The sequence below is a fragment of the Hyaena hyaena genome, unplaced genomic scaffold (assembly GCF_003009895.1).
Source record: "Hyaena hyaena isolate Hyena2069 unplaced genomic scaffold, ASM300989v1 scaffold_180, whole genome shotgun sequence".
Classification (NCBI taxonomy): domain Eukaryota; kingdom Metazoa; phylum Chordata; class Mammalia; order Carnivora; family Hyaenidae; genus Hyaena; species Hyaena hyaena.
Genome location: NW_024080811.1, coordinates 2,514,909 through 2,541,689, shown reverse-complemented (window position 1 = coordinate 2,541,689; position 26,781 = coordinate 2,514,909). Strand labels below are relative to the sequence as shown.

At 48.1% G+C, this 26,781-nt stretch overlaps 1 protein-coding gene across 7 annotated transcripts in view; it reads left to right on the top strand.

Moving 5' to 3' along the window:
* MYLK (myosin light chain kinase) overlaps positions 1 to 26,781 on the top strand; it is a 179,625-nt gene that overhangs the window by 48,796 nt on the left and 104,048 nt on the right. For 2 of the 7 annotated variants that reach the window (XM_039240630.1, XM_039240629.1), the window contains exons 3-11: positions 8,317 to 8,365; positions 9,263 to 9,428; positions 10,358 to 10,523; positions 12,844 to 12,862; positions 13,390 to 13,407; positions 13,951 to 14,462; positions 14,983 to 15,189; positions 19,269 to 19,403; positions 22,460 to 22,612. In XM_039240630.1, coding sequence (XP_039096561.1) covers positions 8,317 to 8,365; positions 9,263 to 9,428; positions 10,358 to 10,523; positions 12,844 to 12,862; positions 13,390 to 13,407; positions 13,951 to 14,462; positions 14,983 to 15,189; positions 19,269 to 19,403; positions 22,460 to 22,612 — 1,425 coding nt within the window. Of the gene's footprint in view, positions 1 to 8,316; positions 8,366 to 9,262; positions 9,429 to 10,357; positions 10,524 to 12,843; positions 12,863 to 13,181; positions 13,194 to 13,389; positions 13,408 to 13,632; positions 13,645 to 13,950; positions 14,463 to 14,982; positions 15,190 to 19,268; positions 19,404 to 22,459; positions 22,613 to 26,781 lie in introns of all 7 variants that reach the window. The other 5 variants (XM_039240632.1, XM_039240631.1, XM_039240627.1 and 2 more) reach the window with 4 other exon arrangements.

The following is a 26,781-nucleotide window of genomic DNA, read 5'->3' as shown; positions in this document are numbered from 1 at the left end:
AGGCGTTGACTCTTGATTTAGGCTCATGTCATGATCCCAGGATTGCGGGATCTCGGTTAGGTACCCCATCCTTCGTACAGATTCCTCCTCCTCCACTTCCACGGACTTCTTTCCTCAACTTCCTCCCCTAGAGGTGATGGGTTCTGAGGCTGCCCACTTTTATGTCAGCCACAAAACAGAGCTATGCCCCCTCCTCCTAGAATGTCTGCTACGTGTGAAGGGCTGTTCACCACGCTGGTCCTCTCTGTGTCAGGCACTGGAGAGGGAGCAAAGCAATTCAGACAGAGTCCGTGCCCCCTTGGAGTTACTAGGAAAGAGAGACTATGAGTAAGTAACAAATATAACCTTGGCAGTAGAATTAAGAGCTCCCTAACCCTGTGTGAGAAAGAGGGCCAGGTAGCAGACTGCCTGGAATGTGACAGCGGGAGAAAGAGTGACCTCATGTCATGGGATTTAAGGGAGAAGAGTGGCCGCGGGAACTCGGAGTTAACTGAAGGCTGCGGGGGCTGGAGACATGTCCCTGTCTGTCGTTACTTGAGGGTTTCTTCGTGACGTGAACTCTGCATCCCTCTGGCTTGGCCTCTGTGTGATCTAGTCTGCTCCCAGGACCAGAAATAAAGCCCCAGACAAAGAGTTGTGGGAGTATTTGCAGACATATTTTAGAGTGGGAAAGAGCGAGACAGTTAGTGGGGCCAGCAGAGAGAAGATATGTCTGGAGAGGCAGGCAGGGCTTGGACCCTGGTGATAGAAAGCCACTGGAGGGCATCAAGGAAGAAAATGACGTGATTTTATTTAGGCAAAATATCTCACTGAAGTGTGTGTGTACAGCAGGGGGTGGGGGTGGGGGGCATTGGTTTCCTGTCCTTAAGCATCCATTTTCTGGAAATTGACTGAGAAACAGTTTTTTTCCATTTCCCTATAGATGGCACTTTCCAGATCCAAACCAAAGATCAGTATGCTAGATCTTTTAATGGCACGCCACCCAATGAAATGATAGAAGGCAGCTCCCGTGTGCCCCTCACCTCCACTTTACTTGTTTAGCTTTTGTTCCTTTATCCCAGAAAGATACAGATTTTGCTCAGTTCCTCCCTAACCCACACCACTGGCTGGCCCAGTGGGAGCCAAGAGTTGGAGGGCTTTGCTCTACCCTTCAGTTGCCCCTGTTCCAAACAAGGCTTGCACTCCTCCGTCCTCCTGGCTTTCCTCTTCTGGAAGGCTGGCTTCCTGCTCACCTCCAACCAAGCACGCTCCCCCCTTGCCCCAGCCACCCGGGCACTGCAGCCTCCACTCTCTACTCCCCATGAATCCCTGTCCTGCAGGCCAAGGCCCCCTGGCAGTGTGGGAGAGAGAGGGTCAGGCGGCAAGCTGTTGGGAATTTGGCAGCAGAAGGGACAGTGACCCCATGTCACAGGCCTAAGGGAGAAGAGTGGCCCTCGTGACTGCTAGTCCAGCTCTACTGGCACCACTGACACCAGCGTTCCTAGGGGACTTTGAATTTGTAGGAAATGCTCCTGTGCCACATTTCTTTTTGCCACTACCCTTTTTTAGGGACAGGGTTCTCAGGTCCCTTTTATTTTCATATTGGGTTAGATTGATGACATTATGGATTCTGAGCCCACGTCTGTTTGTAGTGGCAGGGTCTTAAATTACTGTATTCCTCAAGATTGCCTGTTGTGCCTCTCCTTGTGTGTGTGTGTTTGTATGTGTGTGCTCTTGTTTCTTTTGTACTCTCTTTTTTAAATCTACATTTCCCACCTTCCTAAAGACCTGTAATTATATTTCCCATTGAGATTCTGTATAAACTCTTTTCAGTTTATAACACTCTCTGATGCCCCTTCCTTTTTGTAGGACAATACGCCCTGTCTAGGGGCACCTGGGTGGCTCGGTGCGTTAAGTGTCCAACTTCGGCTCAGGTCATGATCTCATGGTTGGTGGGTTTCATCTCCGCGTTGGGTTCTGTGCTGACAGCTCAGAGCCTGGAGCCTGCTTCGGATTCTGTGTCTCCCTCTCTCTCTGCCCCTCCCCTGCTTGTGCTCTGTCTCTCTCTCTCAAAAATAAATAAACATTAAAATGTTTTTAAATTCCAGCCACAGTCTTAAAAACTCTGAGTTTTTGTCCTGTTCTGTCTCATCGAGTTAACAATAAAAATGTGTTAGACACGAACATTGTTCTCTCTGCCCCACGGATCTCTTGGTGGTGAAACAGTTGTGTGTCAAAACAGCCTTGGCAGAAGCCTCACTCACTTGCTATGTGGAAGAGCCACGTGCAAATTACTTGGTCTCCTTTCTGCTCCTGAAGGGTGACTCCCAAATCCCTTTCACCTTGACTCCCTTTCTTCCTTGATTTTCACCCTCCCCTTTCCTTTCCCCTCCACGGTATGTGCCAGCGCCCCTGACTGGCCCTGCTTTGTCACTACTGACATTGCTCCCTTTCACGGGTCTCACTCCTCTGCCCCTTTTCTTCGACCTCTCCCCAGCCCTTAGTCAGTGGTCCACAGCTCTCATCAGATTGTATTGAATGTGCTGACTTTGTGCCGGGCTCTCAGGGCAGTGAGAGTTCGTTATTGCCCTCAAGAGACTGACTTTCGTGACCTCACATTTCATTATTACATTGCAGTTACGATTCAATGTCTGGGCGTATTTATGAGGTGCTGACTTTGTGCGGTGCTGTGTGGGGAACAGAGTACTTGTTGGATCCTTTCTGCACGAACCTGGTTGGTCAGATAGGACCTAGGCTCATTAAAAGCTAAGTGAAAGCGGAGCTCCAGCCAAGGCAGCACGGGTTTACTTGCCAAATAATTGGCACATCGGCTTTGTAAACTCAGAGGAGAATGAGACCTCTGGAGGCTGAAGTGGTCTGTGATGTCTTCTTGGAGGAGACACTTGGGCTAGTCCCGAAGGAACGAGTCAGATTTAGGCGCAGATTGAGATTTGGAAGGTGCGGATAGGAGGAAAGGGGAGAGAGCTAGTGACACCATACACACATGTACATACACCACACACACACACACACACACACACACACACACAGAGTCTTGTGTTTTTCATTTTCTCTACCCCAGTGTTCTGTAACTTGTCTTGCTTTGTTATCTTCCTTTAGGGTTATTTCATACTTTATATGTGTGTGTGTGTGTGTGTGTGTGTGTGTGTGTGATATGTGAATATATATACACACACACATATATGTGAATATATATATATATATAATATGTCTTTTCTGCCATTTATCCTAACACTACTTTTCTTTAAACTACATTAATAGTATTCTTTAAAAATTTTTTTTTACATTTATTCATTTTTTGAGAGACAGAGAGACAGAGCACGAGTGGGGGAGGGATAGAGAGAGGGAGACACAGAATCTGAAGCAGGCTCCAGGCTCTGAGCTGTCAGCACAGACCCCGATGTGGGGCTTGACCCCACAACTGTGAGATCATGACCTGAGCTGAAGTCGGCCACTCAACCGACTGAGCCATCCAGGTACCCCAGTAATTTTCTTTTTAATTTTTTTCTCTCTTTATTGAGAAATAATTCTTTTTTTTAAACTCTTTTATTTTTCAGTTGTCCACCTGCTTACCTGTGTCCTTTGATTTTCCTGACTGCTAGTACAGTGCTTTTCCACATCATTCGCTTTTGAATCCAAATGTGCCCATGAGTTAGTGTGAGCATCTGACCTCCTTATGTCTTCTAGTGCACCTGAGCATTTACGTACTGAAATAGTCATGGTTGAACCTTTACATATTGAAATCAGTATTATTATAACTTACTTTACTTTTATTTTCTCATAATATTTTAGTTGGGGCTTTATATTTATTTTCTTCTTGAGATGATATATGAGAGTTAGCAGTGAACTTTGATTCAGGATGGCACAGGGGGCATTACTAAATATCTGTTATAAAAAATGGGTATTTTTTTCTGATTAAAACAACTGTTTTGGGGCACCTGGGTGGCCCAGTTGGTTAAGCATCCCACTCTTGATTTTTGCTCAGGTCATAATCCCATGGTTTGTGAGATGGAGCCCCACGTCGGACTTTGCACTGACAGCGCAGAGCCTGCCTGGGATTCTTTCTGTCCCTCTCTCTCTGCCCCTGCCCTCTTCTCTAAATGAATAAATAAATAACTTAAAAAACAAACACCGTTTGATGTCGCCTGCAGAGTAGGGCTACTGCTCCCTGGTTCGCCTGGAACAGTCCGGGTTTACTTCTATAGTCCTGGCAGAATTATGACTTACATCCCTTCCAGTGCAGAGTCCCTGTCTGGATGACAGGTTACATCATCACGTATTGTGGATGCATCCCTTCTCCTTACCATCTTGATCACATTTTTCCCCTTGTCAGCAGCATTCTTCTGTCCCCACCAAGTCTTTATGCGTCCTTTAACAAAAACATCCTAGTTCCCTCCACTGTTGAACTTTTCACTCCTAAAACCTGCCAGCGTTCTCTTTTATTCATCCTGGAAAAATCTAAGAGAACTGTTTCAATGCTCTCAGTGCCTTGGCCTTTTCTTCCCCCCTCACTAACTTGATCCTGTCTTCGGCAGCTCTCTTAACTCTTCTATTTTCGGCATTTCCATCCTAATCCCCTTTCCACTTATTTTCTTCCCTAGCTTTACTGTTCTGCCAGATTTTCATACTTTCACAAAATTAATTTTGCCTTATCTGACAACTTGCAGCTTCAAATTTTTGCCTATAAATAGACCTTGTTGGTTATTTTAGCCCGCATTCTCTTTTGGTTTTTATGTCCACTCTCCGGTGTTAACTCACGTTAAAATAAGCACTCTGTGCTATTTCTAGCTGCCTGCTTGGTGTGTTACCTTTGGATTATACCATAAACTGCTCTCACCCTGATATAGACGTTCCTCTAGACAGCATTCTTTGCCGTTCTTTTAGGCAGTGCCATATTTTTGCTTTTTTTTTTTCTTCTAAGTAATACAGGAATTTTAGCCTTTGGATTAAGCTGTTTAGCTTTATTTTTTTTATTGTGGTTAAAATACACATCAATTTGCCATTTTCACCATTTTAAAGTGTACAATTCAGTGGCAGTAAGTACATTCACCATGTTGTGTGACCATCACAACCATCTAGTTTTAATTTTTTTTAATGTTTATGAGAGAGAGAGAGAGAGAGAACAAGCAAGGGAGGAGCAGAGAAGAGAGGGAGACACAGAATCCAAAGCAGGCTCCAGGCTGTGAGCTCTCAGCACAGAGCCCCACACAGGGCTCGAACTCACGGACCGCGAGATCATGACCTGAGCAGAAGTCAGATACTTAACCAACTGAACCACCCAGGTACCCCACCACCATCTAATTTTAAAACCTTTCATCATCCTGAACAGAGACACCATCCCCACTGAGCAGTTACTCCCATCTGCCTCCCCCAGGCCCTGGAGAGCCACTAATGTGCATTGTCTCCATTCTTTTACCTTTTCTAAGCACTTCATATAAATGGAATCATAGTGACTTTCCTCAGAGTTCATCCGTGTTGTAACATGTACTAGTACTTTATTCCTCTGTATGGCTGAGTAATATTCCATTATAGGAATGGATCATGTTTTGCTTATCCATTCATCAGATAATTAGTCTAACGTTTATCAACTCTTTGCCACGAGATGAAGTGAGTGATACAGTAGCATGATAAGCGCAGTGAATGGTAGTTAGATATTTTTTGGGGGGCATCTCAGTGATTGGCTATGTGGCTAATGCCATGGTGGTAGCAGGTATAAGAGGCCCTATTAGTCTCCTGTTTGGGTACCAGAATCTTCTTCCTTTTTTTGCTTTCTTTCTCCATCCCGCCCCTCCTTTCTTTTTCTTTATTTTTGTTAACTAGATCACATTTTGTTTTTTCATTACCATTGTATTTATAGGTTTTAAAAAATACAGCTGAATAAATTACTCATGGTCCACCCACCCAAAAATAATTAGTATTAATAACATTTTGACATATTTTCTTCTGTTGGTTTCCTGTGCTTGGCTACTTTATTTTTTCCTAGCTAAGATCACATTGAATTGATAATATTGTAGGCTGCTCTTTTTTTTTTTTTTTGTAAAATCCATTTATTTTACAAGAATTTAAATCCTACAAGGATTTGGGTACTGTTCTGGATACTTCTGATGAATGAATAAGAAGTTCTGGTGGGGAGAGTCACCTGGGTCACTCAGTCCATTGAGCGTCCAACTTGGGCTCAAGTCATGATCTCACAGCTCATGAGTTAGAGTCTTACGTCGGGTTCTGTGCTGACAACTCAGAGCCTGGAGCCTGCTTCGGATTCTGTGTCTCCCTCTCTCTCTTTTCTTCCCCCACTTGTACTCTGTCTGTATCTGTCAAAATAAGAAATAAACATTAAAAATTTTTTAAAAAGTTCTAGTGGGGATATGGTTTGGGAGTCATCAGCTTATAGATGGTATCTAAGACTACCTGTGGTCGGGGGGTTGTGGGGGAGAGTCAGAAGTGCAGAATTAGGACCCAGGACTCAGCCCTTGGGGCACTCCCATATGCAAAGGTCGAACAGTGAAGGTGGTTGACAAAGAATAGGCACCTGCCAAAAGCTGGAGAGTCTGGAGGAGAATGCACTGGGAGTGGAATGGCCCCATGTCAAATGCTGTTGAGCACCTGAGTGATGGGGGACAGGATTACCCACTGGGTCTGGCGAGACCGTGGTCAGGATGAGTTCGGTGGAGTACAGAGGATCACAGCCCAACTGGAGTCTGCCGAAGAGCAAATGATGTAATACCATAACGTATTTCTGCAGGTTTCGTATATTCTTAAACATAATTCGATGGCAGAATAAGATGTTCAGTTGTACACTTTACTTAACCACTTATTATCTTCCTACTGTGTGACATTTATAGTTTCTAATTTTTACTGTTACCAAGAAGACTGAAATGAAAAGCTTTGTAAACTTTCTTTTCTACTTTTAGCATCATTTCCTTTGATTTGGAGGCACAGAAAGGAAGGGGCTGGTCTAAGATTAGAGTCTCTTTAGAGCTTATGATTCTTATTCGCTCCCATACTTTCAAAAAGGACTGACTGGTTTGCCCTTCCTCCAAAGGTGTCTGAGAGGCCCCAGCATCTTGATTGCAATCTTCAGTTGGGTCTTCCCAGAACAAGTTTCTCCTTTTATTTGCTTAGAAGTTCTTTTAACCTTGAACAGACTGTTGAATGGCAAGAATCAAACCTACATCATGGAATGAAAACTATACACAATTCACTAAATAGGTGTGGTAAACCAAAATACATGTACAATAATTGTCAACCCACTGGAACCATAACTTAAATGTGATGCTGGGGTTTGTTTGCTATTAATCCTTTTCCATGAAGATTCATTCATCCATAAACCAGATATGGCCACGGTAAGTATGCAGTCTCCATTCCTGTGTTCCTGGGCATTCCAGCAGGAGGTTTACCCCTCTTCCAGTAAACACCCTGCAGATTTCCCATTGCAGCTGCCTGCTGATATTCAGGGAATGACTTCCACACTTTCTGTGTGTGCTCTGGGCAGGGTTTTATAAACATTCCCAGCTTGTAGCAAAAAGAGAACAACTTCCAGGCTGATCACCATCTCAGAAATGTGCTCCTTTCCCACCTCCCTGTTCCTCAAAAACACCTCACCACTTTATGGTCACTTCCTAATCACATTAGGAATTGTCCCTCCCCAGTAGCAGCTGCCTGACTGGGTTTGCTATTTAACTGCTTCCTGTCCACCTTAACCAGGACCTGTAGTGTCCACGGTGCTGCTGGTGCCAATTCTAGTGAGGTGCTGGTTCTAAAGAGCTCATAGCTAGTGATCTGCTCTCTGCCAGCAGGACAGGTATTGCCATTTGCTGGGCCATAAGTGGAAGGCTGCCATGTTGATTGTATCAAATGTGAATAGATCTGGCGAGAGAGATGTGTGTGCATCTCCCTCTCTCCCTTCAACAGGCTCATCTTCTGGAGAGGTCCTGGATCACCACAGATAATTCCCAAAGTAGAAGGTCCAGTGGCATGTAATAGCTCAGCAGAAGGGTTGAATGTTCTAGAACAGGCACACCTGTATGTATTTATGCACTATTCTTGGCTCTGTGACTTGGGCGAGCAACGTAACTTCTCTAAATCTCTTTTTTCTCGTCTGTTTAAAAAATAGAAGGATAATGAAGTACTGGCTTCCTTAAATGATGTATGTCAAGAGTCCACCATAGCGCCTGGCCAATACAGGCTCGGTCAGGGTGAACTGTTCCTGTCATTACCCCATCCCCCACCCTGTTGTTGATTCTTCCTCACTTTCATTGCTCCGAGTTGGTGGCTCAAACACGACTCTTCAAGCTTCTCTCTGTTTCCTACTTGCAGGGACCTTTGTGAAGATGCAAGGTCAGCCTATTGTTTCCAAAACCTTGGGGTAAGTTGTAGAATGTTCAGCCAGGGGAAGGGCCAGACTGGCTTTTCCTGCTGACCTGACAGAACAGCTCTCGGGTGTGAGTCTTCTTGAACATCCTGGACTATAATAACTAATGCATGAGCCTATTGGGATGTGAGGTGTCTCTCACACAATGCCTCCTGACCTGGTAGCCTGTGCAGATAGCCCCTTTGACTGGTCCAACTGCTAAATGCTGAGGAAGAAGTGGCCGTAGTCTGCAGGGATCTCTGACAATCAAGGCAATAGTCAGAAGACGTAAGTAAGCAGACCTAGAAGACGCAATCAGTATGTGGCTCCTCTTATAGAAAGTAAACCTGTATTGGTAAAGGCAAGTAACAGTTGCTGCTATAACAGACAGGCCCCTAAATTGTAATGGTTTAACGCAGGGAAAGTTCATTTTTTTTTTTTTTTTTTTTTTTTACTCAAGCAAAGTCCACTTAGATATTCTTGAACAGGTGGAGACCCTTGCCATCATCTTTCAGGGACCGAGTCTCCTTCCATCTTATGGTTCCGTCATCCCATGGCCTCGGAGTTTCTCTTGGATCTTGTGCATCTAGCCAGAGAGTGGTTGAGAGGGGGGAGAATCTCACAGGAAGTTTTTGTGGGTTCTGCTTGCAGTCTGTTGGCCAAAACCCAGGCTTTTGGCCAGAGCTCAGTAGAATTCAGGTATACTGTACTTCAAGGGAGGCTCTTATATGAAGTCTAGCTGCTTGTTCAGGAGGTAGAGGAAATAGGCATTGGTGCCACAGACTTTTCCAGAGGGTACATGAGAAATGTGTTTGAGGCAGAATTGGGAAGGTTGCCTTTTGCTGGTATCTGATCCAACTTAAGTGACATGAATATCTGAATTACTGCTGTACTCTGCTGGTTTCTTTCCAGGGACAGATTTGCAGCCCCCGCTGTGGAGACCCGTCCCAGCATCTGGGGAGAGTGTCCGCCAAAGTTTGCTACGAAGCTGGGCCGAGCCGTAGTCAGAGAGGGACAGATGGGACGGTTCTCCTGCAAAATCACTGGCCGGCCCCAACCACAGGTCACGTGGCTCAAGGTGAGGTTTTATCTGCCCCACCTCTGGCCCAGCCCTGAGGACCATGAATGTGGAGGGTTAGACCCTTGGACCAACAGGAGTCTGTCTTTCCAATCAGTCCTTTCTGCTTCAACTCTAGGTGGTTCCCTAGAATTCTCTGTAGGTCAGTAGCCCTGCTTCTTCTTGCCCCTATATGCACGCTCTGCCTCTGTTACTCAGTCCTCAATGTCCTACAATCCACCTCCCCAAACAGCATAAAACTTCTGAGTCAGTACAGACCTGACCATGTCAAGAGAATGGAATTTGAAGTCATGGAACTAGGTTTCAAGCCACAGCTCCCTCATCCGTGAAATATGTGGTGCTGGGCAAGTCATTTGTCTCTTGGAACCCTGGTATCCCTGTCTGTGAGGCAGAGACGGTCCCATCTACCTCAAAACAGGTTGAGAGTGTTTCATTCAGGGCTGGGCAATGTGAGGGCAGGGCAGAGGAGGTGGGAGAACAGGGCCGTGAGGAGCTGTGGGGAACATTTGGGGTCAAGGCCTATGAGAGTCACTTCCTCACAAATGGAATTCCCGGATAAAATGAATGATGAGATACCTTTTACCTATTTCCCAATTCTCCTAGACTGACCCTGGAAAAAGAATAAAGGAGAGGGGGGCAAAGCAGACCTAAAGTGAGGAATGTAGGATGTCCCACCTCAAACTAGGGCTCCTTTGGAGCAAGTTCCATACGCCTGCTCTAAGCTGGACCTAATACCGCACTGTCACATAGACCTCGAGTCAGAGCCCTTGGATTATCCAAGGACTCCTCCCTGAGCATGTTGACAGAGCCCAGAGCAGAGGGTTCTGCTGCCCATGCCCAACATTGTGCCCCCAGAATTGGCAAGAGGCAGGGTAGTGCCAAAAGGTAAACGGGTTTCTCTGACCAAGCTACCCTCTTCCCATCTGCAGGGAGATGTTCCCCTGAAGCCAAGTGCCCGTGTATCTATGTCTGAGAAGAATGGGGTACAAGTTCTGGAAATCCATGAGGTCAGCCAAGATGATGTGGGAGTGTACACGTGCATGGTGGTGAATGGGTCGGGGAAGGCCTCCATGTCAGCTGAGCTTTCTATCCAAGGTATCGACTGGTGGGCTGGCCAATGCAGAAGGACCCCTCCTAGAAGGAGCTGCTGTTCGTTACATATCTGTGTGACACCGACCACCCACATACCCATGCATTCCCTAGGGGCAGGATCTTGAACTTAGTCCCTGCACTGTGCCCCTCACCTGTGTCTGTAGCCTTTTCTTCTCACTCAGACTCCTTCTTGTATCTCTAATTGCCCCTGGAAGAGGCGACATTGCTCACGTCTCACTGTCACCTCAAATTTAACCTGCCTGAAACTTAACTCACCATCTACTCTGTCCTTCTCATCAAGTGTTCCTCAACTTAACTCTTTCTACCCCTGGATTCTGCTTTTCCTCCTCACCCAGGCTGGGCAGTCAGGCGTCTCCTTTGACTCTTGTCTCCTCCTTGCTCTGGACATCAGCCCCGGCCAGTTCTTCCTAGGAAATCTCTTTGAATATGTCTCCTCTCTACATTCCCCTTGGCTCTGTCAAGTCCAGCCTGTAGTAGGTAGAGTGTGGGCAGGGAAGGGGATTGACGCCACTCCACAGAATGGGGACCTTGAGCAGTGTGGGATTTGGGGGGTGAGGGAGGGAAACAACCTTCATTCTCCTCTTCCTTTCTCAGAAACTATTCCTCCTGGCTCTCTTCACCATTGTTGGTTCATTTTTCACAACTCACAGAGAGTTCTTCTATGTTGCAACCCAAGACATAATATATGTATATAAATATATTGTTCATAAAACAATCCTGAGTTGTACTATGTACAGTATATGCTGGTATTCTCTGTTCCATCCTAAACTATCAAAAGTCCTGGTCCTGAAAAAATTAGACTTTACAGCTCACTATGGGATCGAGACCCGCTGTTGGGCATTGAGGAATGATTTCACCACTCCCTCTCTTTGCCCCAGCACTGAATTAAAGAACCGCTCCCTTCTCAAGTTCTTTTTTTTTTTTTTTAATTTTTTTTAATGTTTTATTTATTTCTAGGAGAGAGAGAGCGTGAGCAGGGGAGGGTCAGAGAGAGAGAGGGAGTCACAGACTGAAACAGGCTCCAGGCTCTGAGCTGGCTGTCGGCACAGAGCCCGACGCGGGGCTCGAACCCACGAACCGCGAGATCACGACCTAAGCGAAAGTCGGACGCTCAACCGACTAAGCCACCCAGGCGCCCCTCCCTTCTCAAGTTCTTAATGGCAAAATGATATGTTGCCTGGGGGTATGTTTTAAAAGACTCCCAGGGGACACCTGGGTGGCTTAGTCAGTTAAACGTCCAGCTTTGGCTCAAGTCCTGATCTCATGGTTCGCGATTGTGAGCCCTATATCAGGCTCTCTGCTGTCAGCGCGGAGCCTGCTTCGAATCTTCTGTCCCCCTCTTTCTCTGCCCCTTACCCACTGGTTTTCTCTCTCTCAAAGTAAATAAACTTATAAAAAAACATACTCCCAGAAAAAATTCCTCTAAAAACCAAACAAAAAAGGGATAAGAAAGACTGACAAAATGTTGCTATTTTTTAAATCTGAGTGATGGCTTTCAGAGTTTGTCATATCCTCTCTACTATTGTATATTTTGAACATTTCCATAATAAAATTATGAAAAAACAATGTGGCAGGAAAAAGTATATGGTATTTTTTTTTCTTTGAAGAACTGAATAAAATTACACTGTCCCTGTATTTTTTTAAAAAATATTTTCAATGTTTATTTATTTTTGAGAGACAGAGAGAGATAGAGTGTGAGCGGGGGAAGGGCAGAGAGAGAGAGAGAGGGAGACACTGAACCCGAAGCAGGCTCCAAGCTCTGAGTTGTCAGGACAGAGCCCAACGTGGGCCCCAAACTCACAGACCAAGAGATCATGACCCGAGCTGTTGGATGCTTAACCAACTGAGCCACCCAGGCGCCCCTTCCTTGTATATTTTTAAAGCAACTATTTGTGAAAACTAGTCACTTTGGGAGGTTTGTTTTCTAGGGCCACATGTAAATTAAACTGGGTTTGAGCTTTTCAGATGTTTATTTTTGCTTGTCCTGTGATTGGCTTCCTTCCGTGGTTAGTGAACGGGACAGGTCCCATGGCACAGAGTATGGTCACCGAGGACACCATAGATGGCCCAGGGAAGCACTGGAAACCTTGACATTGTCTCAGAGGAGGGTTCAGAGGAGCTCTTCACATTCACCTGAGCAGCACCCAGGAAGCTGAGGGGGTGAGGGAGGTAGGAGCGGAGGTGAGGGGCAGAGTGGGAGCTGAGGACGTGAACAGAAACGAAAACCGGTATTGTCTCATCACTTTCTCCTCTTGGTACATGTAATATTCCACTAACGGTCTACCCTTCACCCCTTTTCCAGGTTTGGACAATGCCAATAGGTATGTCTAGGCTTTGTAATCTTTGTCTCCATCTTGGGATGCCCTGCAAGAAAAGAGAGATTGTAATGGAGAAATGCCCCAAATCGGAGTCACCATGTAGGAGGCAGAGCTGACTGGGGGCATGGCTGTGTTTTATCTTGTTCTCCGGTTGCAGTATGCCACATGGGTTCTGTAGTGGGCTTGCCATAGTAGTGAGCCTCTTGAAGACACAATGCTGTCATCTTTCCCAGTGTCTGCCAGTGCCTTTATCAGTTAGCTGTCATTAGGAAGGGCATGGTGCCAGGCAGAATCCACTCGCCAGGTGGCATGCCTTCGTCAGGAGCTTCCTTGTGCATGCATGGAGCCCAGTGCTAGACACTAGGTCTGCGGAGTGGGCAGACATCTGGGGGAGGGAAAGGGCTTCCAGCAGAGCTGCCATGCTTGCCAGCTGCCCTGGACCTGAGGAGGGGTGACGAGCAGCACTAATCTAGATTAGAGGGTCAGAGAAGGGAAGGGTAGTATTAACCAGAAGAAAAGCTCAGGAAGAGAGTGTTTCTGAGAGAGGGGTGGGCACCGGGGGACCCGTAAGAGCACCCATGTGGCTGTAGCCTGGTAGGCGTCGGAGACAGTCTTGTGAGGTCCAAGAGGCACGGGAGCCTGCTCACATAGGCCATCTTGAGAAGCTTGGTTTTATTCTCAGTGTGGCAAAGATCAGCTGTGCTTCCGATGCAGACCATGGATCCGAGGGGGCAGTGGGGACAAGACGGAGCCACTTGTGTGGTGGGAACTAGGGTGGCACTTGGGTGGAGGGGGAGAAAAAGGCTGATTGGGTAAGTGTAGACAGGACATTCTGGATTGGGATGAGGGGCAGGGAAGTGTCAGGAATGACTGCTTGCCTTCTGCTTGGGAGGCTGAGAAAGCTGCAGAGAGAGACTTTGCTTGTACTCTGTCTTAACTGGTAGGCTCTTGTGATCCCTGGGGTCTGTGCTGTGAAGAGTAGTGATCGTGAGTAACTGGGTGATCATTCTGTTTCTCCTTCTCCTTCCCCATTGCCCTCCCTGCCCCGCCCCCCCCCCCCCCCCCCCCCCCCCCCCCCCCCCCCCCCCGAGAGGAACAAAGGCAGCCAAATCAGATATCAGGAAGGAAGTGACACAGGGGCCGAAGCTGGACACCCTGGAGCCTGCAGCTGAGAGAAAGAACTGCTCCAGCACCCAGAGAGGTGGCTCCCCGACCTGGGCCACAGGTAGCCAGCCTCAGCCCCTGCGGGAGTCCAAGCTGGAGCCATCCGGGGACCCACCTAGGAAAGCCCTGAGCAGCCCCGTCCTGCAGAAGACTTCCAGCACCATCACCCTGCAGGCCACAAAAGTCCAGCCGGAGCCAAGAACACTGGCCTTGGACACCCTCTCTCCTTCTGGAGAAGATAGGGAGAGGCCAGCTGCGCCCCCTCCGGCCACCCTTCCCACCAGGCAGTCTGGCCTGGGAAGCCAGGAGGTTGTGAGCAAGGTTGCTACCAGGAAAATCCCCATGGAGAGCCGGAGGGATTCTATATTGCCCAAATTTGAAAGCAAGCCCCAAAGCCAGGAAGTCAGTGAAAAGCAAACAGTCAAGTTCAGATGTGAGGGTGAGTAGAGCTGAAAAAGGTCACTGCCCCTCCCCACCTCACCAGGGTAGCCCCTGGGTGGCCACCTTACAGGGATCTTCCCTCAGGAAGGACTCAGTCTAGTAAGGTGCCTCGTTCTGGAGAAACACCCAGCAGTGGCCCAATGTTCACTGTTGGATAGGGCCTCGGCCCTGTGCCCTAATTCTTACCACTCTAGAGGGGAAAACCCATCATCACCATCACCATTAACAAGCAAGCTACAGAATTCCTCTCTTCTCCCTTCTGTTGGCTTTGGCTGATCTGGAGGCCTGGATTGACATCCTACGTCTGTCTGGCTTGTCCTCCTACGTCTGTCTTCCCCAGGGACCCTGCCTCCATCTTGAGATGTTTGCTCCTGCACAGTGCAGGGTGAGGGGTCAGAGCTTCTTCAGCAGAAGGGCAGCTCACACCAGCCTGAGCTCCTCCCACGGGCCTAGCATAGCATGCCCGGCAGGCACAGTACACTCTCTGGGAACCTCATGCCCTTCACCTGGCCCTGTAGTTTCAGGGACCCCAAAGCCTGAAGTGACCTGGTTCCTGGAAGGCGCCCCCGTGAGGCGACGAGAAGGCATCATTGAAGTTTATGAAGAAGGCGGATGCCATTACCTCTGCCTGCTGAGAGCGCGGGCCAGGGACAGCGGGAACTACAGCTGCACGGCCTCCAATGTCCAAGGCCAGGTATCCTGTGGCTGGACCCTCCTGGTGAAACGTGAGTGCGCTCTTCCAGTCACCCTGGGTTTTCCGTGGGGGGCCGTCCATGGCATGCTTCCTGCACCACAGGAGTGTCGCCCCCGACTACCCCTGTGCAGGGTGTATAACTCCACAGAAGTACCATCCCCACCCACTTGCCAAGGCCAAAGTCATTGCCCCAGGACTGTGACTCCTGATCAGGAGTTCACACCAGAGTCCTCTCAGAATAAGCATGCCCACACCCCATGCCCAGCCCTGCCCAGAGCTCCCTTTTCTGGGCCCCTCAGCTGTCCAAGGAGTGCCATGACTCACTCTTGTAACCACAGAGAACCAAATGTTCACTAAATATACACGTTTAGAGTCCTAGAAGATGATGTGGGATCCCACATCTTTTGTTTACTGCAATATCTGTTTATAAAGGTTATGCATGTTCATGGTGGGGGATTTAAACACAGTACAGTCTTATGACTCAGAAACACTAACATGATATTTTAATGTTTTTAAAACAAAATCGGCATTGTGCTTTTTGTGTACTACTTTCTATTCTAATTTGTTCATGGTAAATATGCTTCTTTCTGTACTATTTTTTCCCTATTACTTAATATTCTTCAAAAACATGATTTTTAAAAAAATGTTTACTTACTAACTTTTAAGAAAGAGGGAGGAACAGAGAGAGGGAGACAGAAAATCCCAAATGTGGGGCTCGAACTCATAAGCCATGAGATTGTGACCTGAGCCGAAACCAAGAGTCAGTCACTTAACCAACTGAGCCACCCAGGCACGCCTCAAAAACATGACTTAAACAGCCATATAATAGTTCATAGAACAGTATATCAGATTTAGGCTTGCACTTATCATTGAATATTTACATTGTTTCCATTTTTCACTATCATAACAAAACTGTGATAAATATCCTTAAACCCATTTATCTTTCTATAAAATTTGTTCCTTATTTTGAATGCTATTTAGGGACCCTCGGCCCATTGAGGAACATATTAAACCACAAGGATAGAATCAGCAAGTTTCAGGCTGTTGGAGGTTAGATGGGACAAATACCCTCTGCCTATTTTTTTTCAACAAATAAATTGCAAGAAAAAAGAGGAGGAAGGGACAACCTATTGGAAACTTCGATGAAAAGATACGTGAGATATCAACAATTGCTGTCCATGGACTTTTCTGTGGATCCGAATTGAGACACCTTTAAAAAGTTTTTAAATGAGAACACAAAAATTTAAGCATCCACAACATATTTGATAAAAAGGAATTAGTGCTATTTTTAAGATATGATGGTGGTCTTGTAGTTATATTTTTTAAGTCTGTGTATTTTAGAAATAGAAATTAGTTATTTACTCGTAGAATGATTTCTGATACTTCAGAAATAATCCACATGTAATGGGAACTGGTGGGGATAAAAATCATATGAGATCAGCCATGAGTTGATAATTATTAAATTTAAGAAACAGGTATATGATAATCCACTATACTGCTCTCTTTACTAGAGTCTTACTTCTCATTGCATGTGGACAGTTGATTTACTTCTTAATTGGGATTTTTACTATGTCCATGAATTTTTTCATAAGAAACAGTATCCATTCTATTTGGAGGTGCGAGTTCCTCTAGAGTTCACAGGTCCAAGAGCCTGAGCTTCATCATCCCAGGCTCTGTGCAAGGGGTAGAGACATGGCATCATGTCCACCAAAAGTTAAAACCCATCATTTTGCCAACCAATGTTGTTGGAGTGTTAACTAGCATTATTATTAAATGGAAGCTATGCACCAATACTCCCCTTACAGTCAGGTGGAGGTGAAAGAGAATGTGGCCTTCAGAGCTGCCCCAGACCTGGAGCAAATGAGCTGGGAATCAAGCCTGTGACAAAGTTGCCTCTTCTTACCAACAGTCAGCTGTTTGTTTTTGAATGAATGCTGCTCAGGATATTGTAAGCCTTTGGTTAATGTCCAGAATTCTGAAAGAGTTGCATTTGACTGTTTTTGCCAGTGTTTGTGTTACTTGTATGGAGGAATGGATTTTAGAAGCCCTTACGCTGCCATCATGAAAGTACTTCTTGGCTCCCCCTCCTTCTGGAGACATTGGCTGCTCTAAAACCTTTCCTGATGATTTCCCTGACATGCAGGTCACCTGACACGTAGTTTTTCACCTCCTGCTACAACACCCTCTTTTTCTCTTTTTTCCTGTTATTGCAGAAAAGCCGTCTGTCTCTCTTACCCAGACTTCCCTCTCCATCTCTTCTCCTCTCCACAAAGATCTTATTTAATGATGATTTACTCTCCCATCATTTCTTCAGTCTGTCTCCCTGTCTTTATCTAGAGGTCTCTGTCACTTCTCCCTACAAACATGCTCTGGCCTACCCTAGACTGAAAAAGGAAAGAAAACCTTCCTTCTGCTCAATGGCCCCTGAAGCTCCTACTTTATCCCCACTCTTTCACCCCACACTCACTGCCAGTTTAGTATCGATGCACAGCTTCCATTTGACAATAACAGCTCACACTCCATAAAGGCCTGCTCAGCGTGCCGGACTTTGTGCTAAATGCTTTATCTTTGTTGTTCCATTCAGTTATCCCAACAGTCTTGTGAGATCGGTGTAGTCACACCCATTTGCCAGATGAGACTACTAAGCTATAATGAAGTTAAATGACTTGTCGGAGGTCACACACCTTGTAAAAGGTGGCCTATTCTTACCCATGTTGGTTGGACACAGAAGTCCATATTTTTTCAGTGGCTCTCCAGATTTCCCTGGGAGGGAATTTGATGTTGGCCAGGAAGAGGGATAGAAGTGCCTTCCCACACCTCTCCAGGTAGTCTGTTCATCCCTTCCCTCAGCGGCAGTGCTGATCACATGCACCTCATTCTTGGCTGCTCTCCAGTGGCCTCCTTGCCTGTAGGGGAGCTCTGGTGTGGAGGTGGAAGTGTGGATGTAGAGTTGGAGAGCTGCGTGTAAACCCTGCCTCCACCGCTGGGTTTGCCTATGGGAAATTACTAACCTGGTTTGTACAGTGAGCTTGAGATAGCAACCTCATGGCGCTGTCACAGTCACATCTGGGAAAGTACTGGACATATACTAAGCCCTCAAGTACCAGTTTTTGCCCCTAAACTTCTGCAGTATGGCTTACCACTCACCACTGCATGGAATAGCTTCTCTTGAAAAGCACTGGTGAGGCTTTTTTAAAAAAAATGTTTATTTTTGAGAGAGAGAGAGACAGACAGACAGACAGACAGGATCCAAAGTGGGTTCTGCACTGACAGTAGACAGTCTGATGCGGCGCTTTCAAGCCGTGAGATCGTGACCTGAGCCAAAGATGGACACTTAACCAACTGAGCCATCCCACTGCTGAGGCCTCTTCTAATCACCAAATCCATTACCTCTTCTCAGCTGTCAGCCACCTTGACATTTCTGCAGCAAGTTCCAGTTATAGAAGAGATTATCTATTCCTATTGCTCTTAGTTAAGATCCCCAAACTAAAAATGCTCCCCAGTTCACCAATGTAAAGGGCTTCTGGAAAGCTCAGCTCAGTGGGTCTCAACTAGAATATGCCTCAGAATCATGAGGAAACTTAATAATGCATAGTCCCAGGCTGCCAGCCATTCTGAACCATGGGCCTAGGTTGGAAAACTACAACAGATGTGAATCTTTGTCATTTGATCCAGTCCTGGACTTGGAAAAAATAGTAGTTAAAGTTGAAATGTCCTTACCAGTGGCCATGTTGTCTCTACAAGTATGAAGATGCCCCAAGATTGTGCAGGTCTCATGGAATATGTTACAGGAGAGAAAGGGCACAGGGAAGTAGGGAAGAAGTTCTAGGCCAACCTAGCAGGTGCCTGAGTCCCAGATGAATGGGGGCAGGCCCATGTCCCGAGCACTCCCAGACCTGGGCTGTTCTGTGACCATGAAAAAGGCCTCCACACCTGTAGTGCTGCCTGCCTCCAAGTGTGGAGATAGGTGAAGGTCAGCCAGGCTCCTGAGGAAGCTCCGGGTGTTCAGGGTAGCGAGGCACCTGCCTTGAGGCTCAGGATGACGGCAGTCTGTCACCAGAGCAGGCGAGCTGTAGTCTGAGGTGGCCTGTCTGTTCTTTGCCCTTGCAGGGCCGGCCGTGATGGAGGTGGCTCCCTCATTCTCCAGTGTCCTGAAGGACTGCACCGTCATTGAGGGCCAGGACTTTGTGCTGCGGTGCTCAGTGCAGGGGATCCCGGTCCCCCAAATAACTTGGCTGCTCAATGGTGAGTTCCCCCTGCTTCAGCCTTCTGGGCCGTTGGCCCTGCCTGCATTCTCACTCGGGCTTCCCTCATTTATTACTCAGAACCAGCTATGCATAAGAAGGAAATCCCGGTCACAGAGGTCACAGGTGCAGAAATATCACAGCCTACTATTGCCTGGCTGGGGACACTGGGCAAGTTATGATTCCTATCTGAGCCTTGAGGTCCTGCAACATAGGGATAACGTCAACTACCTTCCAGAGTGGCAGATGTGGAAATTAAGTTTGATCTTTAATACAAAACAGTTAACTTGCCTGGTACATGGGTGCACAAGCAATTTGGTTCATTTCTGTGGCCAGGCTCATAGTAGGCCCTCAATATATATTTGTTGAGTCAATAAATGAACAAATTAAATTAGCAAACCACACTAGAAGGTATTCATGGATCCTCACATTTTATTTAGTGGCAGATGGTTTGGGGATTCATAGACCAGTAGTATTTTTTAATGGCATAGTCATAGAGAGACATGCCCACTTTGTTTGTTTTTGCCTGGTTTGTTTTTGCTTGGAAAAAATTACCTATTGTATATTATCACTCTTCTCTTTTTTAAAAAGGCTTTCAATTCCAAAGTTATGGGAGGACTCTAATTTTAGAACTAACAACAATCCATAACATTGATGACATTGATCAGTATCTGCTTTGGGGATCCACAAGGAGGGTGAAGGGACACTTACCCATCGGGAGACAAAGGTCACTTCTCTACCATCGAATGGTCGGGTGACCTTGAACACCTTACTTTACCTCTCTGGGCGTCAGCTTTATGGGTGAGGAAATGGGCTGGAACAGATGGTTTGGGACCTCAGCCAGTTTTCAAGGCTGGTAGAATAGGCTCTTTAAGGGACAGCAGCACCTGTCACCTATGCACCAGACAGCCCCTAGTTGTTTATCCCATTGATCTGTTGTTACCTGTGAACCTTCCAAGTTGGTATAGTTTGCTTAGGCTTTGGTAGAAATTATCTCTAGTCAGTGAGAGAAGGTGCCATGCAGCCTTTCTACATGTCATCTTCTTGGGCAAACAAGTGAAAGTTGAGGTCACCCTTCCCCCCGCCCCTCTCTATGGACAGAGCTTCTGTTGGATCCTGTGCCTGGCTACAAAGAGGCAGCCTCCTTGCAGCTGGAACTGACCATGGACATTAAGGACTAGTAATGGATCTGAGTAAGAGAATTTCACTTCCCTCTGGCTCAGAGTCCAGACCAGGGGTCAAGAAACATTTTCAATAAAGGGCCCGACAGTAAATATTTTCAGATTTGCTGGCCCTACAGCCCCTGGCACAACTACACAACTCTGCTATTGTGGCACAAAAACAGCCAGAGACCAGATGTAGATGAGTAAGTATGGCAGTGTTGCAATAAAACTTTATTTGTGGACACTGAAATGTGAATTTCATACAATTTTCACAGATCATGCAATATTTTTCCTCTGACTTTTTTTTCAACGATTTAAAATATGTAAGATCTATTCTTAGCTTCCACAGGCTGCAGGTCAGATTTGGCCCATGAGCAGTAGTTTGCTGACCCCAGGTCTGTACCCCTCAGGGACTGGGAAAAGCAACCCCGCCTTCTTATTCTTGGTGAATCCTGGCATTTCCACACCATTACCACTAGAGGGAGATCGTGCTCAAGTTCCCTTGACTGCTGACTCTGGTCTTCCCAATCTTGGGTCCCAAGAGTTCTGGGTCTCCCAGTTCTGCCATTCCGAGTGCCCTGAGCCAACAGCTCCTTTCTGGGGCCACTATTCTATCCTATGCTTGTAGGGCCAAAATGAGGTATGCCCCAGTAACAAAACAGGTCTCAAACATTTTACTGGCACATTTCGACAGCAGAGGCCCTTTGATGTACTGGTATTCTCAAGGAAGATAGGTTTTAGGGTGTCATTTTCACAAAAAGCAAAGAGTCTTGATGAGTCATCTCAGTAGCTGGATCCTGACCCCTTGCCTTCCCTAGTCCCCAGCCCCACCTTTATGAAGTGCAGTAGGCAGGGCAGAATTCCCTCCCCCCCCCCCCACCCCCAACGGCATGCTTGCCTAGCAGTCTCTGCAGACTGTCCTGGAGACACAAAGTGTTGCTATGTGCAGAAGAAAACATTGCACTGCTGGGATAAGACTTCTTTCTGTACTTTCTCCCTCCCCCACGGCCCACCCTCAATTTTATGAAGTGCAAACCAGGCCCCTGGGGCCCGACAAGGGAAGAAACTGACAGTTGCTTCCTATATGGTGAACAGACACATTCCTGTTCTAAGGCCAGAATCTTCAGTAATGAGATTTTCTCCCCCCTGGAAATGAAAGCTCACATCCTGGAATGATAAAGTCCCGGGAACATACAGCAGTACTGAAACCACTGACGTTCATAGCATATACTTCTGTCTCCCTGCAGGACTTTATGTGACCTGAATAAAGGGTCTCTTGTGGCAGGGACTCTGGGAAGAAGGGGCCGGAGTCACTTTTACTTTCCCATGTTTATCTTTTCCATGGACCCTAAAACGTACTGAATGCACCTAATTGCAGCCTCAGATGGAGGTCACACAACTGCCCTTGATGAATATCTGCAATGGGAAATGGAATCATTGTTTCTGGACATGTCTAAAAGGAGCCAGGAGCCTCGTGCTGTCTGGGTGAGGCCTGTTGTGCCTGGAGCTGGGCTATGGGCCAGATGACCCTGTAAGATTCTTCCCAGGCTCAGAATTCTGTGAAGTCCAGGATGTGGATGTAAAGATTGTTTCTTTAAACAAACTGCACAGAACTGTGTCCCTCTCCCTTCTGCCTTCTTGAATGCCTCCAGAATCTCCCCCATCCCAACAGCCCTCCCAGCCACAGCCCTACTCCTGTGCCTCCCTCCCTGGCACCCGCTTCCTTCTCCACCTGCAGGCCTCTGTCCAGCTGGCTAGGAGTGGGCCTGACATGTCGTCAGCCCCTGGTGGATCTGAACAAGCGTGGCGACATGACAACAGCAGCCCTGCAGAGGACAGGGCCCGCATCCTCTCCCCTGCGAACCCCTGAGCCTTCCTGTGCTTCCCTCCACAGAGCAGCCCATCCAGTACGCCCACTCATCCTGCGAGGCCGGCGTGGCCGAGCTCCACATCCAGGACGCGCTGCCGGAGGACGATGGCACCTACACCTGTCTGGCCAAGAACACCTTGGGGCAGGTGTCCTGCACCGCCCGGGTCACTGTCCATGGTAGGAGCCTCTGGGCACCTCTCTAGAAGCACCTTTGCTGCAGACATCTGCTTTGGAGAAAGAGCACTGCACCTGAAGGCAGGCAGGTGGAGGAAGTAGCCTCTAGAATGGCCACACAGCGACAGGGGTGTGCCAGGGCCGATGAATATTCAAATGCCAGCTCCCCCCTCCTCACCCAACCTGGGCTGAGGGAAGATGCAAGGGAAGGAGGCGAGGGCTCCCTTGGCTCAAGAAGCTCCCAGTGTGAAGCCTTTGCACACTGAAAAATGACCTAGGAGGACTCACATACCCCCTTAGGACTTGGGGGTCTCACAGATGCCACTTCCCGTGCTGGGGACTACTGGGTGACAGAGTGCTGGTACTGAGGCCTTGAGAGGCTCACAGGTTGTTACCCTTCTCCTTCGGCCCCCGCCCCTTCCCACCAGCCTGGGCTTGTATTCATACATCACCAGCCTGGTGTCCAGTAATCTGATTATCATGGTCGTCCATTGATCCCCGCCAAGCCCTTAGTCCCAGGAAGTGTCAGGGGAGCCACAGCACTCACAACAGAGCTGTCTGCGCTGTGGTGTCAGCGGGCACGGGGACAGCGCCTGGGGAATGCTTCCTGGGGCCAGGGTGTTCAGGTAAGCCTGCCTCCCCACCCTCACCCGGGCCTGGGCCCGGGCCCCCAGCTCCTGTGTGTGACTGGGGCCCCAGTGCTTGGACCGGGTGCGCTGTGTCCTGTTTTCCCAGCACACTGGCAGGAGACCATGTCTCTTCTCTCTGTCCCCCAGGGCTCAGGCCTCATGGGGACAGTCTCCCTGTAACGTGAGCAGCCACCTTCTGGGAGGGCACAGGACATGGTTTCACTAAAAAGGGCAAGAGAAAAATTATGTGCTGGTAACTGCGTTAAAGACTTTCTTCTTTAGACCTCAACAGTCCTGGGAAGGGCAGCGCTCTCCCTATTTTACACAGAAGGGTCTGGAGGTCTTAAAACGTTAATGCAACTGCCTAAGCACACAAGCTAGCAAGTGGAGCTGGCCTTTCAGACCCAGATCCTCATAACCCTAAGCCTGGGCTCATTCCTTTGCCCAGCCCTTTTCTAGTGTGCATCTGCTGGCCCAAAGGAGAGCCTGGGCCCTGTAGTTCGGCAGTGTCGCCCCTTAGGGATTAAGGGGCTCACCCTGATGCTGGCTCTGTGAGGCACCCTGCCAAAAAGGGGCATACTTCCTGGCCTCCCCAATATCCCTGAGGTGCCTTGGCATGGAGTCATCACCCGGAAACTGGCCTCTGCTTCCTCTCAGGAAGCTGTTCACACCCAGGTGGGAGCCTGAGTCTGACCCCCAGGAATTTGTCAGCCAGAATTCTGGCTGTCATATTGATCCCCTTTATCCTCTCAGATCTCATTTCATGGCTCGTTGAGGGGGCTTGGGAATTGTTGTAATTAAACAAGAACAGATCTGAGCCTCATCTCCTTGGGAGCGGCCCTCACCTTCCCAACAGGGGACTCTCCTTGGAGGGCCACATGGCCTACCCCAGTCTAGTAACAGGCGAGAGGGCCAGAATGACGTGTGATGAGCCTACTGACTGAGACTCTCCCGGCTAGCTTCAGCCAGTGGCCCCGCTAATCCAGTGCCTGTCCCCACTTGCCTGGCTTTAGATTGGATTAAAGAGACCCAGCTGAGCTAATAGCCCTGCTGGAGGTGGGGGTCCCCAGACGAAGGATCAAGGGGTCTTTGGGGCTGTCCTCCACGTCCCCAGGTCTGTGGGAGGAGGGGGGCTGGGATGATTGCCTGTCCAAACACGTTTTAAAGAAGAAACAGGTCCCCAGCAAGAACTCTGCCAGAGCCCTTTGGGTTTGCTCTGAGGACAGCCCTGCATGGGTGAGAACTCCCTCCCGGTGTGGGGATTTACTGGCCTGTGAACGCCAAACAGAGGCTCAGATACCATAAATGGTGAAGCAGGCTGAGAGTCGCAGCCACGCGCTCAAGCCGCGGGCTGGGCCGTCTGCACAGGAGTGGGCGGCCTGACTACGTGACACCCCTGGCTCCCAGCCCCAAGGCACTTGGGCAGCTTGAGTCCACATCCTGCACCAGCCTTGGCTCTGGAGTTTTTCTTACTTTATTGGCAACTCCTGTGGCCCCAGGTCTCTGGGGGCGGCTGAGGGCTGAGGGTGACTGCAGGAGAGGCGTTCATTTCTACTGTACCAAACGCTGTTCCCGCCTCCACGTCGCTGCCCAGGGCTTGGCCTTTCTTCTCCTGCAGCACGTTGTGGGCCACGGTCTCATCCCGGCTGTGCAGCAGCCTGCCTGGCGACCTGAGGGCCGTTCGTCTCTCCGGGCCTCACTCTCCTCTTCTGTGCAGTGAGGACACTGATAGTCAACAGCCCCGGTGCTGTGAGGATTCAGTTAATGAATGCGTGTAATGTCCTTAGAACACAGAGGAGTGCTCAGTGTATGCTGACCTCCACACACACACCTTTAAACAAGGTAAAATGCCAAGTCTAACCAGTTTTACCAAAGGACCAACTTTGCCACAGTGAATAGGTGGTTGTCTGATGGTCCATACACCTGTTCATTGGTTTTTAGCGAGGGGAGAAAATCAGAATCTGAGAAAGGAGGGATTGGGCCAGACTTGAGAGCCAGAGGAACAAGCCATTCTAAGGGCTGTGGCCACGAGAGGGCGCCTTTGAGCAGAATGCCCTCTCTGTCGGGTTTCCAGGGGGGTGGTTTCCAGGGCGGCTCTGCTGCAAGATGTGCCGGAGAGGCCCACAGATGCTCAGAGGAAGGCCAGGCAGGGGTGCTCTTGGTCACCTCTTTAGCCAAGGTTCTGTAGTCCAGAAATCGCTGGCCCAGCACTCTGACATGACTTCTGCAGCTGGTTTACCCAGCTTTCTCTGTCTCCTCTTCACTGCAACCCCTTTCTCCAAAATCTGTGTCTCTCCCCAAACAAACGTCACTTCCTCTAGGAAGCCCTCCCTGGTATCCCCAGAATGAATTATCTACTGGCTGAACCACCCTTATCACTGTGCTTATTTGTCAGTAAATCTGTACTGAGCCCCTGCTTTGTGCCGTAGGCAGGACTGCTAAGCTCTGCCTTCACTGTGTGTACTTTCTGATGGGGAGACACCCAACAGTCAGCAACTGGTTTAATCAAATACTGACAGAGAAGGGTGCAAGGGGTCCTTTCGGATGATGGGTGGTGAAGGAAAGCTCTAGGCGGAGGTAACTTTTGAATAGAGCCTTCGGTGAGCTGGAGAGAGTGCTCCAGACAGGCAACACAGTAAGTGCAAAGACCCTAAACTTGAGAACAAGAGCAGCCGATTCAAGGACCAGCGAGATGCCTGGTGTGTCTGGAGCATGGAGAGTAGGTGGCCAGTGGTGGAGAATGAGTTCAGAGAGAGACACAGGGGCACATCACGCGGGGCTGCTGTGGGTAAGGAGCTCACGGTTTTCTTCTTACTGTGGAATTTTACTCTAGCTGCTGTTTCATTGTCTTCCCTGCCAGACAGTTGGCTCACTGAGGGCAGGGAATTTGTCTTACTCATTACTGCGTGTAGAATGTGAGCATGTGTTCAGCGAATGGATGAAGATGCACGGAGGTCGGTGATCTCCCCAGGGTACCCCGCCACCTCCCCACTTGCACGTTGGCATGTGCAGGAAATCCACAAACTAGCTCTCAAGAGACCCTCAACAAATACTCCTCCTTTCCTGCCCCCCTCCCAGAAATAAATCCCCATAGTTAACCAGGATTGGAAAGCCCTCCCTCACCACCCTGACCCAGGCTGGAGACTAAAGGATGATGTATCTAAATTCCTGCAAAGCCTAGGGAGATCTGAGGGGAAGTAAATATTTCAGTGTATTTGGACTGAGTCATTGGGGTTAGGGAGAGACTTCCTTAGGCTAGAATATTTTAGTTTGTCTCCCTCTGAAGTATCTTTGTCAAGGCTAAAATTCTTAAGTGACTAGATTTACTAACCTGCTAATTATGCCTATTTTGACAGAGTGTCTTAGCCTAATGGTTGTTTATTTAATGGAAGGCTTACTGGGCCTCTTTTCTTTCTTTTTTTAATGTTTTTATTTATTTTTGAGAAAGATTGCACATGCAAGCAGGGAAAGGCCAGAGGGAGAGGGAACAGGGGATCCAAAGTAGGCTCTGTGCTGACAGTAGGGAACCTGATATGGGGCTCA